The sequence below is a fragment of the Melanotaenia boesemani genome, chromosome 22 (assembly GCF_017639745.1).
Source record: "Melanotaenia boesemani isolate fMelBoe1 chromosome 22, fMelBoe1.pri, whole genome shotgun sequence".
Taxonomy (NCBI): domain Eukaryota; kingdom Metazoa; phylum Chordata; class Actinopteri; order Atheriniformes; family Melanotaeniidae; genus Melanotaenia; species Melanotaenia boesemani.
The window spans coordinates 1,040,620-1,057,990 of NC_055703.1; the positions used below are offsets into that span (position 1 = coordinate 1,040,620).

The following is a 17,371-nucleotide window of genomic DNA, read 5'->3' on the forward strand; positions in this document are numbered from 1 at the left end:
TTTGCGACACCTGATCCGGCATGGCAATCTGGGACGTGACGGTTTTTTAGGCTGCAGAAACGTGAAGACTAAACGTGTTGGTGGTTTGTGCTGCAGGGCTGGAGGAGAAGCCGGTGTGGGTGCACATGTGCATGTGTTTCTAAATGCGTATGCGTTGAGTCACACCGTCCCTTTGTAGATGAGGAGGATGGAGAGCGGCTGAGTGTCGATGCCGGCGCTGAAGTCGAGTGGTGCTATTGGCAGTCACTCCTCTCCACTTCACCTGCCACAGGTGGCTCTTTCATCTCCCCCGTCCACAGCCCGTCTCTTATCTTACCCAGTAATCATGAATATGGATGTCTCTGTTTTGCCCTTGATTCTAAACTGAAAGAAAAAACCCACACAAGTGCTGTATTAATGAGCCAGAATATTATGATAGCAGTTTTGGTCTTATGCATATGAATGATATGTTTTGTTAGTTAATGTGACAAATTTAATGAGTTGGAAGTTTCCCTTTATAGAACATTATCTTAGAAAACAGAATTCCCAGAAAAGAATATAACATTCATAAAGTGCACAAGTCGTATAATCTCATCTGAGTTTATTTCTATCAACATCTGGACCATAAAAGCCGGCAGCTGGGCATGTGAAAGATAAAAGCAGCCCTTTATTTTTCATTGTTTTATGATGCTAGCTAATTTCTCTGTCACTATTTGGACCTTTAAAGGCAACCTGTCTTCATCTGTGATGGTGGACGTTGAGAAATGTTATAACAGAGGTGTGATTATTCAAGCTGGAAACATGCGTTCATAAGTACTGCAGGAGAGACAGCCTTTAAGGTCATTTTTTTTGGAGAACTCAGACTTATCTTCTCAAAGAAACGGAGCGGAGCCACCACGAGGCATGAAGACTTGTTGACTGTTTCTGGCATCTAATTTGCTGCTAAGCATTTGCAGCCATGTCTCAGTCATTTACACAGCAGCTGCAGGTTTTATCTAGTTAACAATGACAATTTAAACAAAGTCCACAGACCATCTGGATGAATCAGCAGCCATGTTTGCCTGCTTGCATGAATACGCTGTAAAACAGCATTAGCTGGGTTTAGAGTGTGAATAAAAGCAGGCTGCTTTCAGAGGCATGCTGTTATTATTGTCATGTATCATATCCTGAAAAGGTCACTTATAGTGACAAACCAGTAAAGTACCCAAACAAATGTTAACATCCATCAGCTCGGCGAAACCTTTTAGGGTTTAGAATTTCATCGTTTCTTTCGGTGAGCTCTCCCTGGCTTTCAGCCCGTCCACCCAGAACCAAACAGCAGATAGAAAGGTTTGCTGTTATCGGGTCAACATGGCGGCACGTATGTTTACAGAAACATATTTTTTCCTCATGCGGGTGCTATCTGGACCATGTCGGCATGATAAGTTGTGATTAGCTGACACATAATGTAAGGAGACTGGATGGTAAAACTTTCATTCTGGTCATATTGTTTTCAAACCTTGAGAGTCATGGAGAAATCTGTTTTTATGGATTCATGTGAACATAAACTCATCATTATTTGTTCTGTAACATGGTTTAATGTACAACCCCAACACAAAAACGCTGGTTCTGTGTAGAATGTGTAAAACCAGAATCCCATTAACTCATAATTTATTCCCTGTAGAAGTTCAACATCTCAGATGATGAAACTAAATGTTCAGCACGGTGTAAAAAGTAGTTCCAGGGTGATGTTCAGCACGGTGTAAAAAGTAGTTCCAAGGTGATGTTCAGCATGGTGTAAAAAGTAGTTCCAGGGTGATGTTCAGCATGGTGTAAAAAGTAGTTCCAGGGTGATGTTCAGCATGGTGTAAAAAGTAGTTCCAGGGTGATGTTCAGCACGGTGTAAAAAGTAGTTCCAGGGTGATGTTCAGCACGGTGTAAAAAGTAGTTCCAGGGTGATGTTCAGCATGGTGTAAAAAGTAGTTCCAGGGTGATGTTCAGCATGGTGTAAAAAGTAGTTCCAAGGTGATGTTCAGCATGGTGTAAAAAGTAGTTCCAGGGTGATGTTCAGCATGGTGTAAAAAGTAGTTCCAGGGTGATGTTCAGCATGGTGTAAAAAGTAGTTCCAAGGTGATGTTCAGCATGGTGTAAAAAGTAGTTCCAGGGTGATGTTCAGCATGGTGTAAAAAGTAGTTCCAGGGTGATGTTCAGCATGGTGTAAAAAGTAGTTCCAAGGTGATGTTCAGCACGGTGTAAAAAGTAGTTCCAGGGTGATGTTCGGCATGGTGTAAAAAGTAGTTCCAAGGTGATGTTCAGCACGGTGTAAAAAGTAGTTCCAGGGTGATGTTCGGCATGGTGTAAAAAGTAGTTCCAGGGTGATGTTCGGCACGGTGTAAAAAGTAGTTCCAGGGTGATGTTCAGCATGGTGTAAAAAGTAGTTCCAGGGTGATGTTCATCATGGTGTAAAAAGTAGTTCCAAGGTGATGTTCAGCACGGTGTAAAAAGTAGTTCCAGGGTGATGTTCGGCACGGTGTAAAAAGTAGTTCCAGGGTGATGTTCAGCATGGTGTAAAAAGTAGTTCCAAGGTGATGTTCAGCACGGTGTAAAAAGTAGTTCCAGGGTGATGTTCGGCATGGTGTAAAAAGTAGTTCCAGGGTGATGTTCGGCACGGTGTAAAAAGTAGTTCCAGGGTGATGTTCGGCACGGTGTAAAAAGTAGTTCCAGGGTGATGTTCGGCACGGTGTAAAAAGTAGTTCCAGGGTGATGTTCAGCATGGTGTAAAAAGTAGTTCCAAGGTGATGTTCAGCACGGTGTAAAAAGTAGTTCCAGGGTGATGTTCAGCATGGTGTAAGAAGTAGTTCCAGGGTGATGTTCAGCATGGTGTAAAAAGTAGTTCCAAGGTGATGTTCAGCATGGTGTAAAAAGTAGTTCCAGGGTGATGTTCGGCACGGTCTAAAAAGTAGTTCCAGGGTGGTGTTCAGCATGGTGTAAAAAGTAGTTCCAGGGTGATGTTCAGCATGGTGTAGCATCTTTTCTTCTAACATGTCTGGAAACGTCTGGGTTGTGAGGAGACCAGTTGCTGGAGTTTTAGGAGAGGAATGTTGTCCCATTCTGGTCTGATGCAGGATTCTAGCTGCTCTACAGTCCTGGACCTTGGTTGCTGGATTTCTGCTTCCATGATGCTCCAGATGTTGTGTACTGGTGAAAGGTCTGGACTGCAGGCAGGCCAGTTCAGCAGCCGGACTCTTCTCCTGTGAAGCCATGCTGCTGTGATGGATGCAGGATGTGGTTCAGCATCGTCTTGCTGAAATCTGCAAGGTCTTCCCTGAAAGAGACGTTGTCTGGATGGAGCAGATGTTGGTCTAAAACTTCTAGACATTTGCCTCAGACCATTTTAAATGAGCTTTGGTCCAGAGAAGACGGAAGACGCTGGTTCTGGACCTTGTTCACATCTGGCTTCTTCTCTGCATGATGGAGCTTTAACCTGCATTTGTGGGTTTCAGGGTGAACTGTGTTCACAGACAGTGGTTTCTGGAAGTCTTTATGAAAACATGCAGTGGTTTCCAGTAGAGAATCATGTCTGCTTTTAATGCAGAAGATCACCAGCATCCAGCCTTGTCCCAGGCACACAGAGATTCCTCCTGAATTTTAAATGATCAAAGTCTTTACAATTTTACATTGAGAAACGTTTTCATGAAATTGTTCCACAGTTTTATATCCAGTTTGTCTCAGATTGGTGAAGCTCTGTCCATCTTTCCATCTGAGAGACTCTGCCTCTCTGAAATGCTCCTTTTATACCAGTCATGTTACTGACCTGTTGCCAGGTAACCTGATTAGTTGTCCAATGCTCCTTCAGGTGTTTCTGGTTTGTACCAGGTACTTTTCCAGCCTTTTGTTGCTCCTGTTCCAACTTTTTCCATCAGATTCACTATCAGCTCATATTTCCATCACATGGTGAAACGTCTCAGTTTCATCATCTGACATGTTTTTATCTTCTACTGGGGATAAAATATGACCTGATGAGATTTGGAAATCATTGGATTCTGTTTTTATTTACATTTGCACAGCATCTCAACTTGTTTGTCCTTGGGGTTATAAAAGCCTGTATGTAGATGTAACTTGAAGAAGACTAACTCTGGCAGTGTGTGAGCTCATAATCTGTTTAACTTCTAAACTTTTCTTCTAAGCTTCACAGTCGTTTAATGAGAAAAACGGTAACAAAAAACCTCTGACTATGAAATTCTTCTGGCTTTGAAAGTCTGTTCTCCACTGCTCGACTCATCAGCCCTCTAACACTGACCTTGGTGTCTGCCACAGCTCACTTCTTTTCAGTGTACCTGCACCATTTTTATCTGGCTCTGATTCTTATTATAATTGAGTGTCAGTGTTTGGCTCTGGGGCTGGAGCTCTGAAAGCACAGATCCAGTCCATGCACACACTTGGCTGTCACTCTCTTTGGCACTCAGTTATCTCATTCTGGCTTTCTCTGTGTCCACCTCTAACAGGACCTCCCTCTGCGCCACAGAACCTGGTCTACAACATCAACCAGACCACCGTTAGCCTGGAGTGGAGTCCTCCGGCTGACACCGGCGGCCGCAATGACGTCACCTACAGGGTTATATGCAGGCGCTGCAGCTGGGAGCCCGAGGAATGCGTGCCGTGTGGTCCAAACGTGGGATACTCTCCTGCACAGTCAGGATTAGTGGAGACTTATGTGACCATCATGGATCTGCTCGCCCATGCCAACTACACCTTTGAGGTGGAGGCTGTGAACGGAGTGTCTGACCTGAGCCGCACACAGAGGCTGTTTGCAGCGGTTAGCATCGCTACAGGACAAGCAGGTAAGGAGTTTGCTGGTTTACATTTGGATGAAGTTGTGTAGTCTTCTGTGGAGCTGAAAACTTGAAATCAACTTTGGGACATACACACATTCACTTTCTGAGAGTTAAATGGATATTATTGTGGAGATAACTGAGGCTGCGCTAGCCTTGAGGCAGAAGGAAGCTCCTGGATGTGATGACGTGCTCATCACACCGTGGCCTTCAGCTGACATGTCTCCATCTGGAGAGCAAATCAGTGTATTTTTTTGATTCCGGTCTTCTCACAGTTTGCAGAGTGGGATGTTTGTTAGCACGAAGCTCACTCTGCTCCAGCTCAGAGAGCATCAGACATTTGCACCGCAGCGATTGACAGTTTAATTTTAAAAACCTCTCATATGCAACCCGCGTTAATGATTCCCGTTTGCATTAATGGCCATGGCCTGATTTGATCCATAATATTTCCACCATGCATATTACCCAGATTAATTTAATATGTATATCAGCACTGCAGTGGCAAACATTATTAGCTTAGCGATGATGTAGACTCTCAGTGGTATCTGGAGTTAGCAGTGTGTTTGCAGCTCTGTCTCAGGGGAACTGGGTGTAATTAAAATGTTGTGTTTTGCAGTGACAAACTCTAAGACCTTTTTATTCATTATTTCTATGGATCCAACCAACAGAAGATTCCTCCTTCATGCTCGAGCATCCATGAAACACAGTTGACCCAAAAGACTGTGGAGAGAAAGAGAAGGCTGCAGAGAGAAGCTGGATGTAGAAGTTCAGTTTGGTTTAGTCTGTGACAGTCTGGACATGATTTTAGGTCTGAGCTGTGCTACGTAGCTGAATATGTTAGAGGCAGAGGCCATAAGAAAGATGGCGGTGATGGACTGAATGAATGTGCGGAGCATGCGATGCCAGGGATGATGTATTTTTTGTGGCTCGGTTCGTGACAGGGACGCGAGCTGGAATGAGCCACGGGGTTGCTGGGCCAAGGACACGAGGATGTCAGGAGGAAGATGACCTGCAGAACAAAAACAGAAGCAAAACAATTAACACATGCTCTTTCAGAGCCAGTCATAATTATACATGGCGTGTTGACAAGAGTCTATTACCCAGATAACCTGCTGCAATATGCAGTCATTATCTATTGTTAAAGAGAGCAGCATGCTTGGCCAAGATGGTGTCATGTTTATCATTTTGAGTAAGTAGCAGCATTTAACTCACTCACACACCATAATCAGCACGACTGGCTGGGACGGGTCATTAGCTGATCGTGTCGCTCATAACCTCCACAAAACTTTAATATTTAACGGAATTATGAAAACATTCCTTTATTTGTCCTGTTTTATAGTGGGGTGTGGAATAGGCTCTGAAGCATGATGCAATACTAACAGATTTCTGGCAAATCCACACTATTTAAATTCAGTCAGGATCAACAGCTCCTGAAGGCGAGGCGACCACCTCGGGAAGGAGTTACCTTACAAAGAAGGATGAAATAACAGAGTACTGCGCTGTAAAGAATTCATGGCACAAACAAAATGGAAAGGTTAAATTAAAAATATATAGATTTCTATTTCTTCTTTTATTTATTTTTATTTTTGGGGGAAAGGTGTGTCAGGACAACAAAACAACTTATCTGGCCTTGAATCAATTATTAGTTGTCTGGCCATTTCTGGGGATGTTAAGGCAAAAACACCACCTTTCTTTAATTTAAGTTTAAAATTTAAATTCTCTTACTTTTTTTTTATTAAAAAAATATTCCTAAATTCAAACCTGATGTACTGATGTGGGATCCGGGTACATAATTACACAGCTGTAATCACTCTGAGAGGTCGTCCCGTTTCCAGTCTTGAATTGATCGGGTCAAAATAAAACATTTACCCTAAACTTAGAATGAAGCACTTGGTTGTGATGGAAGGTGCTGGTGCACGTCTGTCAGTATGACAACAAGTAGGCCTGTCACGATAACAAATTTAGCTGTACGATAAATTTTCTCAGAAATTATCGGGATAAACGATAATATTGCGCAAAGCACTAATGTGTTATTTTGAGACCATTCTCAACTAATATAATGACATATGCCATAATAATGCAAGTACACATTTTCAAAGATCAATAAACTAAATAAATAAAAGCGCCTTTTCACATACGCCGGGACGCCGGCCCAAAAGTAATGCGGCCCACTGGGAATCCTCCCAAACCTCTCGATTAGCCGGCATTGCTCTTAATGTGTATTTTGTCAAATACGCTAGTATATAGGCTGACTCTATTTGCGTAATGTGCCTGCGGATTACAGGGGTTATTACGGTAGACCAGGAAGTGGGGGCTTTGTACTGACGTCGTAAGCTAGAATGTGTGTGTTCTGCTTACATGTGGGGAGCAGCGAAATGATAAAAGAGGAGGTGCTTGCATCTATTATTTCTCCATTCGACTTATTTACATATTTCAGCATGAGAATCGGAGGTTTAGCGCAAGAGCGTGAGAAGCCACTTAAATACGCAAGTCTCACGGCCATTGCGTGTTGGCAGCCCTGCAAAACAAATGCGGCTTACCGGCTCGTGCTGCAACATGCTGCAGTCAAGTATGACACCAGAGAGATCACTCCGCAAGAAACCAGAGCGTTTAGTCGAAATACTCCATAGTGAAACCTATTGTCATACACAGTTTATGGTAAAGGGGGGACTAATAAAAATTATCGTGGCCGGCAAACTTATCGTGCTCTTATTTTCTTATCTTTCAATTAATTGACTTATTGCTTATCGCGACAGGCCTAACAACAAGAACATGAGCTTTCTAATTTATAAGGCTCTCTTAAGCTTGAGTCCTTATTTGTGCACTTTACTGCAGAAAACAAGCAGCTGCTATGCTTTGCGATCTTGTTCTACACTTGTTTTATCAGTTTCACGAGTAAGGTCTGAATTTGGAAAAAGAGCATTTAGCTTTGCTGCCCCCACAGCATGGAACACTCTACAGTCCAAACTGAAACTCCTTGAAATTATTCCTCTTGGAGCTTTTCGCTCTATGTTAAAGGACAGACAGAGTGAGACTATTGGACAGTGCCTGTGTTATAAATCTTAATTCGTTGTCTGTTGTAAAATTGCTTGGATAGTACACGCACTCTATGTTGAAAATGCTATTGCTTTGGTGATATTGTATGTTTAATTTTGTTTTGTTTCTTTGTTTTGGTTCTCATACTGTTTTGTTTGTCCGTTTATGACGTGCCAGGTCACCCTTGTGAAAGAGATCATGATCTCAATGGGTTTTTTATCTGGTTAAATAAAGGTTTAAAAAAAAAAAAAAAAAGCTGGTCTGTTTTTCTGCTGGTTTCTGGGACTTGATGCACCAGTCGGGTGAAATGTTTTAGCTGTACATTCACACTGAGGGCCCCGTCCTCGTGCCCCCTCACTGTGTCCAGCTCTCTCTGGGCTGAACATTTAGATGTATTGTAATTGGATTGTTGGAGCTTCCTAAAACAATCAGTCCCTCCAAGGTGGGCATGCAGGACCGCTCATTAGAGAATGACTGCATTATTAAAGCTTTTATGGCTCATCATTCAGAATTGATTAACCTTTGGGTGGTGAGGTGCTTAAAGCCCTTAGCAGTGAAAGAACTTAAAATAGTAGAACCCTCTCGTCTTCGGCTGCTGAATGATAATCAGCATGAACCTCGGCTCACGGTGGAGACGGAGGAAGCCAAAACGCAGCATGTGAATGCAGATGCATAAGAATCTGATGAGGAATTCTCACCTCCCTTAATTATACGAAAGGAAATATCCAGAGTGAGGCTGGAACGGCACGAGGTGCAGAGTGCTTATTGTTTCCTGAAACCTAATTACCACTCTGGGCCATCTTAAGTGACCTTAAGTACAGACTGCGAGTTTGTAAGCTTGATTTTTCTGACTCCATCCTCGCTAAGTTTGAACAGAATTTCTTAATCTTGAGGGTTTGTTGCCTTTTTGCCATCGCAGTATGCTGGAAGTTAAGAGTAATTTTCAATCAGCGCCTCATTGTGAGTCGACAGCACGGCAGAGCCAGCCTCGGAGGCCCTCGTAGGTCCTTCCTGCTTCAACTTTCCTCAAGCACACTTGTAAACAAGACCTTTTGTTCTTCCAGCAGGCTTGTGAGTGGGCGCTGCTCACAGAATTACCATTAAGAGTTGGTTTAGTGAGGATAGCAGGTAAATAGTAGCAGGAATAACTGGAAATGAGGAAAAAGTGGAAACATGGAAATAGTTTCTGTTGTGTGTTTGTTTCAATAACAATATTTTTTCTCCTGAAAGCCAAGACTTGAGAGAACGATGAGATGAGAAAAGGTTTGGTCACTGTTGGTCTGTGTGTTATTTCTACAAAGTTCTGTTAGTAATAAATTCTGCTTTCTTCTTCTGGTCGACCTTTATGCTGCTACATCTATTCATACATTCATTTTACATCATTTTACCTCCCAGTCTGACAGCTGAGGCTGGAAACATGTGTGATGCTGACTGGAGTTAAAAGCTCCAGCTTCTACGGTTTATGTTAAAAAAAAGGGGGTGTATTAGATGTGGAATATTTAACATTACAAATTTTCTCTGGCTAAGAAAAGTGATTAGGTTTGCGAGACGTTGGGTATTAGCGTACCTGTGAGGATTTTGTTTTCAGGTTCAATCTTTACATCAGTCGCTCAGCAGTTTCTTACCTTCCCTGCTTCCTGTAGCGACATACACATGTGAAACCACAGTGTGCTGCAGGTGATTTTCTGTAGGCTGGATGTTTAAAATATTAGCTTGATGGCAGCAAAATGTCTAAAGAAGATATGTTTGCTCAATGGCTTCTTCATTTTCCTTGACATTACATACTCCTCACTGTAGCCGCTAGATGATTTAAGTGAAGGAACATGTGTCTCATACAACATGATTACACAAAAGATTGCTTCCTGATCAGCTGACTGACTGCAGATGGAGTTATCTCTCCAATCCATGCTGAAGCCACATCACAATATCCAGTGGTTGTTCCCGTAGCCGAGTCTGGAGTCGGGTCTGACTGACAGCTCTCTCATCAGCACTAATGAACTGCGCTACCAGAGCTGCAGCACCAGCTTGTTTTTATGTTAGCATGCAGGCTAGCTTTAAAACTCCCTAAAGCTCTGGTGGAAGAATCATTTTCAGTGACACATCTGCTCTCTTCTCTTCTGCCAGAGTGTTTTAACTCACTCATATCATAAAGACAAAAGGAAGCAGTGTCGCTTGTTTCTGGTCTAAAAGGGTTGCAATAAGGAGACTGTCTAAAATAAGCTTCATAATCCACCGAGTTCATCTTGTCATTGTTATTCCAAAGCTTAAATCTTTATGAGTTATCTTCACTTGCTTCATTTGTTCTGCAACATTTAGTGAATGTAGGGTGATCTTCTCATCTCCCACGAGTACAAACCTACTTAAACATTCAAAGCGAACAACAGGCTATTCCCTTTAGTGAAATCTCTCCGTGCAGAAGGAAGGAGGGAGAGAAGACACAGCGGCACAGCAGAATGTAAGCTAAGCATTCCTCTTTGATCTGGAGAGCCTCTGTGCTTTTGCATGTCGTGAGAAGCAAATATTCGCCGTTATTTTGGCATTTTCAGACGGACTCTGATTCTCCAGTAGCTCAGTGGAAGAGGACAGAGACTGAAGTGTGCTTTGATAATTACTGAACAGTAGTGATCATTAAAAGCTGTAAACTGAGACCTGGCTCCTCAGTGGTAACCTATATATCCACTTTGTTGACACTTTATCATCACTTAATGGATACTGTTCTGTGCATTTGTGAAAGTAACACTTAGGGAACAATAAGGGCATTGATTTATCCCTTTTTGTGTTCTAACCTTCCATGGTGGCCTTAAACAGAGGGACTGATTGATTCTGAGGAGTCCCCACTGACCACTGCCAGCCAGTGTCATTTTCTAGTTAAGCGGATCCTCCTTTGTAGCATTTGTCCCTGGTTTTACGTTACCTGGGAGCCCATTCTTTTCATTCCCCCCTCCCCCCTCACCGCCCCACATGCTCGCAGTAATTTGATGAGAGCTGGGCGAAGCAGTAAGATTCAGCAGCTGCAATAAAACTGCGGTGGTCTCAGAGCAGCAGCTCGGACCACTTAACCTGTAGCTTTTCTGTAAATGGCTCCTGATTTGTCTGTCACCCAATCCGTCAGCAATGAATAATTTTCATGGAAGGTGCACTTTAATTACTTTCCCATTTAAATGGCATTATCGTGGCCTATCTAGGTAATTAATCTCACCAAGTATCCTGTTTCAGCCTTTTATTGCTGGCAGACGAGCTCCCTAAATCCCCCCGAATCTGCTGTGCCTGAACAAGTCCTCCCTCCCAGAAGCTGGCGTTGCGTCTTTCCCCTTCACTTGCTTGCTTTTGCAGCCGTTGGATGCTCCTTTCTTTGAGTGCAGGCATTCTGTCAGAGCAACCGGCTGTTTCAGGCAGACACGTCCATGCTGGGTAGCAGACCTGAAAAGGCCTCGTCGCTGTGGGTTCAGTAGCTTCACACGGGAGCCTCAGAGGTTTTCTGCTGGTATACGCCACCTGGACTTTTACTTCTCACCTGCAAACTGTGTGAACAGAACTCCTCTGACTGCTTCCGTGTCCTGAAGAGCTCGTTCCGTAGTCCAGCGCGTCTTTTGGCTGCCTGAACCGCTCATTTCTGCACAAAATATGAACTCATCCGCTGCTAAAAGTAGTTCCTAACAAATGCTCTTTTATTTTCTTCTGTGTGCGTTAGATTTGATTGAGTGCCTTCAGTTTTTGTATGAAACTATATGTTTAAAATGTTTAACACAAAGAAGCAAATAAACATTTTAACTGAAGGGAAAATGATTCAAGATAAAAAATCTCTCCTTTCTTGTCGGACCGACTGCCGTGCAGTTTTTTTTTCCTCATGCCTCTTATATATTATAGTTGAAAACTAACTTAAAGTGTTGATAAAAAGCCAGTAGTGACAGTCATCACAGCTCAAACACAGCACGCCTGCAGTAAGGACGTTATTGGAAGTGAAGCCACAAATGTCTGCAACATGGGACAAAGCATCACAGAGAAGCAGATTAAAAGAGAAGAACTGCTTCCAGTTTGCGTGCTAAGGGAAAACAAAGACGTCAGCAAAATTTAGAAAAGATGGAAGATGTATTGTTGGAGCACTCCCACACCCACACCCTGGGATTACTGGTTACGTTCCACACCAGGAGCATGTGAGGGGCAGGATTTTGTCTCGTGGAATTAGTCTCCATGCCTGGTGGTTTGTAATGTTGTCCACAGTGAAAGCCCTCGTGCTGATGAGTCCGTGCAGGGGGCTTCGGCGCTCTGTGCTGTTTGGATGTCTGACTTCCTGTTCGCATGACATGGCTGCTTGTCAGAAATAGACAAAGGGTGTAGGTTTAGTTGAGCAGAGTGGGGATGCACTGGAAAGATCTGGTGGAAGGACAGGGCTCATCTCAGGCAGCTGAGGTCTGGTCCGGTGACCAGGATTTTCTCTTAAATTTTCCTTTGTTTTCCCTCACAGCTGAATGAACCTTCTATCACATGTGGGATAATGAAACAGGAATCCATATAAACTACTGGGAGGTTTGAGATAAACATGTATAGAGACAGACGGTGCTCATGGCTCATTGCTACAGACTGAACGACATTAATTAGATTTTATGTATTGCTTTGTGTGCGTTGGTTGATTTTGTCTGTGAAACATTAATATTCTGTGGATTACTTCTGCTTGCTATCACAGGAACTCTAACTGTTCGTATGTTTGGATACAGAGTTGGTAAATTTATAAAAAAAATCTGCAGACAGAGATATTTCATTTAAAAAAAAGCAAAGCTGTCTGAGAAGTTGCAACTTTCTGATGTTTCAGACTCAACTGGGAATATGTGGAAGTTGAAAAAGCAGCGCTGATTCACATTCAGCCTCATCCTACAGGCTGTGTTCCCCCCGAGCAGACACAGACACGCTTTAATTATTCAAGCCTCTGCAAAGCAGCACACAGACGGAAGCTATGCTTCTTTTTGTTATTTTGGGTTTTTTCATGTTTATTCTTCTGTTTACCTTCAACAGAGCAGCTTATCTTCTCATTCCAACCTTCACCTTTCTGGTATTTGTCTCCTTTATTCAGATGTCAGTTGCTGTCATGTCTTTTTTTCTGCATTTATTTATCCAACAGGGAGGAATATTGGAATATTAGATGTTGTCATACAACTTATTTTGTGTGTAAAAGCACAAACAAAAGATAATTAGATTATATACAGTCTGTACATATAAACACACACACACACACACCCACACACACACCCATATATATATATATATATATATATATACAGAGAGAGAGAGAGAGCCTTGTGTAATGGTAACTTTAACTTTAAGCTGTAAGTGTTTGGCATGTATGAATCCTCGTCTCCAGCTAGCTGAGATCTCATGATTAAAGTTGAATATTTTCCTGTTGTTCCTGACTGACTCAGACTGATTAGTGACGGCATCGCTGACTGGCTGGAAAAAACACACAAACACACTCCAGTAAAACCAGCGCAGGGCTGATGTTTAATGAGAGCTCTGGTATACGCCAGTTCTCGTCTTCTGGTGTTTCACAGCAGAAAAATAACCAGTGTTTTCATTGTCTTACTGGTTAAAAATCATATATCAGACTTTCCTGTCTGTCGGGCATTTTCCAGACAGAGCTACTTGTACTGAATTGATTATACTGAATATTTTCAGTATAATCAATTCTCTAGAAGTCATCAACCTGAGCCCTTCAAGTGTCCTTGGTGTCTCTGCATCTGCACTGAAATTATGACAGTAAATAGTATTTCATTGTAAAGTCAGCTTTGGAATGATGTTGTTTGGTTTTGGTACTCGGATGCATCAGATTTCGGTTGTATGTTTGTATGGTTCTACAGTATTCAGCACTGTGCAGATAAATAACACCCAGTCCTTAAAGACTCATCTGAGAATAAACAAAAGAAAAAGGGGATATGTCTCTTAACAATAAAAATAAATATTATTTAATGCATTAAAGTAAATTTTCTGTGTAAGACATATTATCTAACAACAGATAGAGATGGTGCATATTTCAGTCTGAATTTTCCTGCACCTTCCCTCTCTCCATACCTCCTCCAGAGGTGACAGATCATGAGCAGAGAATTTATTCTCTCAGTGAAATTACAGACCTGAGGGGCAGTTGATGAGAAATGTCACTGTCGACAAAAATGGAACTCTAATATATTCCATCTCAGGTTTGTTGGACACTTATTAATGTTTCTCAGGGAGTGCCACTAATTAAGGTAGTCAGTCTGCTGTGGCAAATGAAGCGTGGGACAAATAACGGTGTGACCTGAGAACAAAAGAACGGCGAGGAGATGTACAGCAGCTTGGTGAAGCACCAGAGCAATAAAGGCCTCATTGTGGCAGCAACACACCTGATTATCCTGCTTTGTGTGTTGACGGCTTCTTTCCTTGCTTGTAGCAATCACCATTTCCTGTAATAACATCTCATAATAAAGTGTGGAAGCTGGGGAAGTTCATTACAGCAAACACAAAGAGAAAATGGTACATATTTATTTCTTACTGGGCTTAAATCATTAGCATATCAGTGGAAATGAACACCTTTACTTACAGAGATTTAACCTGGAGACAGTAACACCCCCTCTAGAGATAATAATAATGAAAATGCTTGCACCCTGTTCTAGTTTAGCTTGATATAAATCACAGTTCCCTTCTTTTTGTTTTTCTTCATGAGAATCTTTGGAAATGAAGATGACCGGACAGATAGCTCCTCGAGCTAGCTAGTTGTCCAAAGTATACCCCACAATGCATCACTTCTCAGCTGCTTCCTGTTAAATTAATGAGATACATGAATATATATATGATATATATATATAAATATATATGATATATATATATATATATATATATATATATATATATATATATATTTTTTTTTTTTTTGTGTGTGTGTGTGTGTGTGTGTGTGTTTTCAGCCGTGTTGCTGCTGGCTCTGAACCAGAGGAGCTGCATCCAGGCCTCTTCCTCCATGTCTTGTCCTGCTACAGCAGTGATGATGGAATCAGGAGAGAGCGGCTTTATTAGCATAAAGAGACGTTTTCTGTCTTGAACTTAAGAAAGAAGAAAAAGAACCAACATTTGTCTTTGTCTGTCTAAACTCATATAGATGGTAGAAAATTGGGATTTTTGGAGGCCCAGAAATCAATGATAAACATGGTTTTCTTTCTTTTGTTTCTTTTTTTTAACTAAATGCGGCTTTATCCTGGTGGATAGAAGTTTTGAGGCCAGACAGCAAAGGTGAGACATTTTCTGACTATGTTTTACAAGCGTGCAGCATAAATCGGGTCTTCTTCTGCCTCTGGTTCGGTGGATCTTGGTCATATTAAGATGAAACTTCCAGCTGTGGAATCTGTGAGATGTGAGCTTTCAGTAGAGGAGCCGTTTGTTCGTGTTCATGGGGAAACATCATCTGTGTTTACATGTTTTTAGGACTTTGTGTACCTGGTCTTTTAATTATTGTTGTCTTAACTGTGTGTGTTGGTGATAGAAATGGTTTTACTGAGCTGGTAGCTGAGATTCTGGACTTTCTGTGGATACCACACATGTTTATAGTTACAACTACAGACCTGACGCTACACCTGGAAACCAGATGTTAACCCTTAACTCCCGGTAGCGGAGGCTGCAGGTGCAGAGGTGAAGCTAAACAGTCAAACTAAAAATGAAAGTTTAGAGAATTTATTCTATTCTATTCTATTCTATTCTATTCTATTCTATTCTATTCTATTCTATTCTACAGTCATTTAGCAGACGCTTTTATCCAAAGCGACTTACATTTGAAAGTAAGAACAACACAAGCAAGAATTCAAACAAGATGAACGTCATCTTTAAGTGGTATTCAGACTGCTGGAGTCCAGGTGGACCAGGTGCTGTTATGTAGTGCTGGAGGCAGTGCATATCATTTTTTTTTTTTTTAGACATTTTTTTGTAAGTCATTTTGTTTAAATGCAAGATCACGATTTCATCCCACAACATCATCTTCGGCGTAAGTGCAGCAGCTTCTTCAGTACCTGGTTGAGCCAAAGAGCTGGACAAATCTTTCTAACTCATTCTGAGTAGAAGAGGTAAGCTAAGTGTGGAAATGCTCCTTAAACAACTGAGTCTTTAGCTTGCTTTTAAAAGTGGAAACGGACTCTGCAGATCAGAGGTAGTTTGGTAGATCGTTCCACCACCGGGGAACAACAGAGGAGAAGAGTCTAGCTACTGATGTGGCGCCACCTTGTGGTGGGAGCAACAGCCAAAATTATATCCAGAAATGTGGATAATGAAGCAGTGAAGGTGCATGGATGGAAGTTATTGTGCATATTGTGAATATTTCTCTCTCCTCACCATCTAGAAGCTGTGAGATTCTCATCCTGCTTTCTGTCTGTTCACCTGATGCTGATATTCATCACATATTGTTCCTTCTGTGTTTAGAAGGAAGCAGCTTCACAGCTTTAATAAGCTTAAAAGTTTCCTTGCATGTTTTCCTGTATTGACCGGTCCGTGAAGGCAGCTGGCTTCGGCTCTGGAATGCCTCTGCTCTCCCTTTACTGCCCACGGCTGATAGGAAGGCCTCAGCAAACACCCAAATACTTCTCTTCTCGTCCCTTTATTTATCTGCTTGCTTTCACGCTGTCTGCTCCCTCATATGCATCCACACACACACCCAGTCAGCATGCACCTGTGATCCCCGAGCCGTTCTTTATAAGGAACACATGCCCGGGAATGTCACGGCCCCGGCTGCAAATGGCTCCGGCACTTTGCAATAGAGTCATTCGAGTGTTTCATTTCCTGCCCGAGGAGTTAAAAGAACTTCAAGGGTAATAAAAGCCGAGCAGGGTTGCATGCCGTAGGTGCCCAAAAACTGAGATTTCCCCCCTTTTGGACAAAAACACACACACAACAGTAATCTTGGGTCAATGGCTGAAGTTTGATTGCTGTTTCCTGCAGGCTGTGGTGTTTTCTGTTGATGAACAGGAGCAGTTTGTAGCCCGCAGTGTTTGCCTGTCATCTATCACCCACTTCACCTGCATCTACTGAACCGCTCCACGTTACAGAAAACACATGTTTTCATTATGAAAAGCAGTTTAAACATGTGAAGTAGCTGTAGAATGTGTCACTTTTAGAAATAAACCCAGGCAGGGCTGTGGGCAGCTTTAGTTTGTCTCCATTTTTTTCAGGTTGTTTAGCTTCCTGCGCCCACACAGCTGCGCCCCCCCATACATCTCCTTCCCAGCATAAAAATGTAGTTGTTATGTCGCAGCAGAAGAGTCAGATGCTTTATGGAGAATCAGCCTGAAAGCAGCAGGTCTGCTGTGTGGAAATAACTCAGGTCTCAGGCTCCTGGTTCAAGTTTCTGAGTCTACATTGAAACTCATCTGCAGGACTGGGTAATACTTACACTGCAGCCAGTTTAAAGCTCTTCCACTTCACTTTATATTGTGGTTTAGTGGAACATATTTTCTAATTATGCAGAATAAATCTGATTACCTCACTCAGTTTTATATTCCATCTGTGGATCTCAGATGTTGATTGAGTCAGTTTTATTCCTT

General features: G+C 42.2%; 1 protein-coding gene across 4 annotated transcripts in view; it reads left to right on the top strand.

The window, feature by feature from the left end:
- epha7 (eph receptor A7) overlaps positions 1-17,371 on the top strand; it is a 96,285-nt gene that overhangs the window by 33,127 nt on the left and 45,787 nt on the right. For all 4 annotated transcript variants that reach the window (XM_041976064.1, XM_041976065.1, XM_041976066.1 and 1 more), the window contains exon 5: positions 4,464-4,799. In XM_041976064.1, the coding sequence (XP_041831998.1) occupies positions 4,464-4,799 (336 nt within the window). The remainder of the gene's footprint in view (positions 1-4,463; positions 4,800-17,371) is intronic.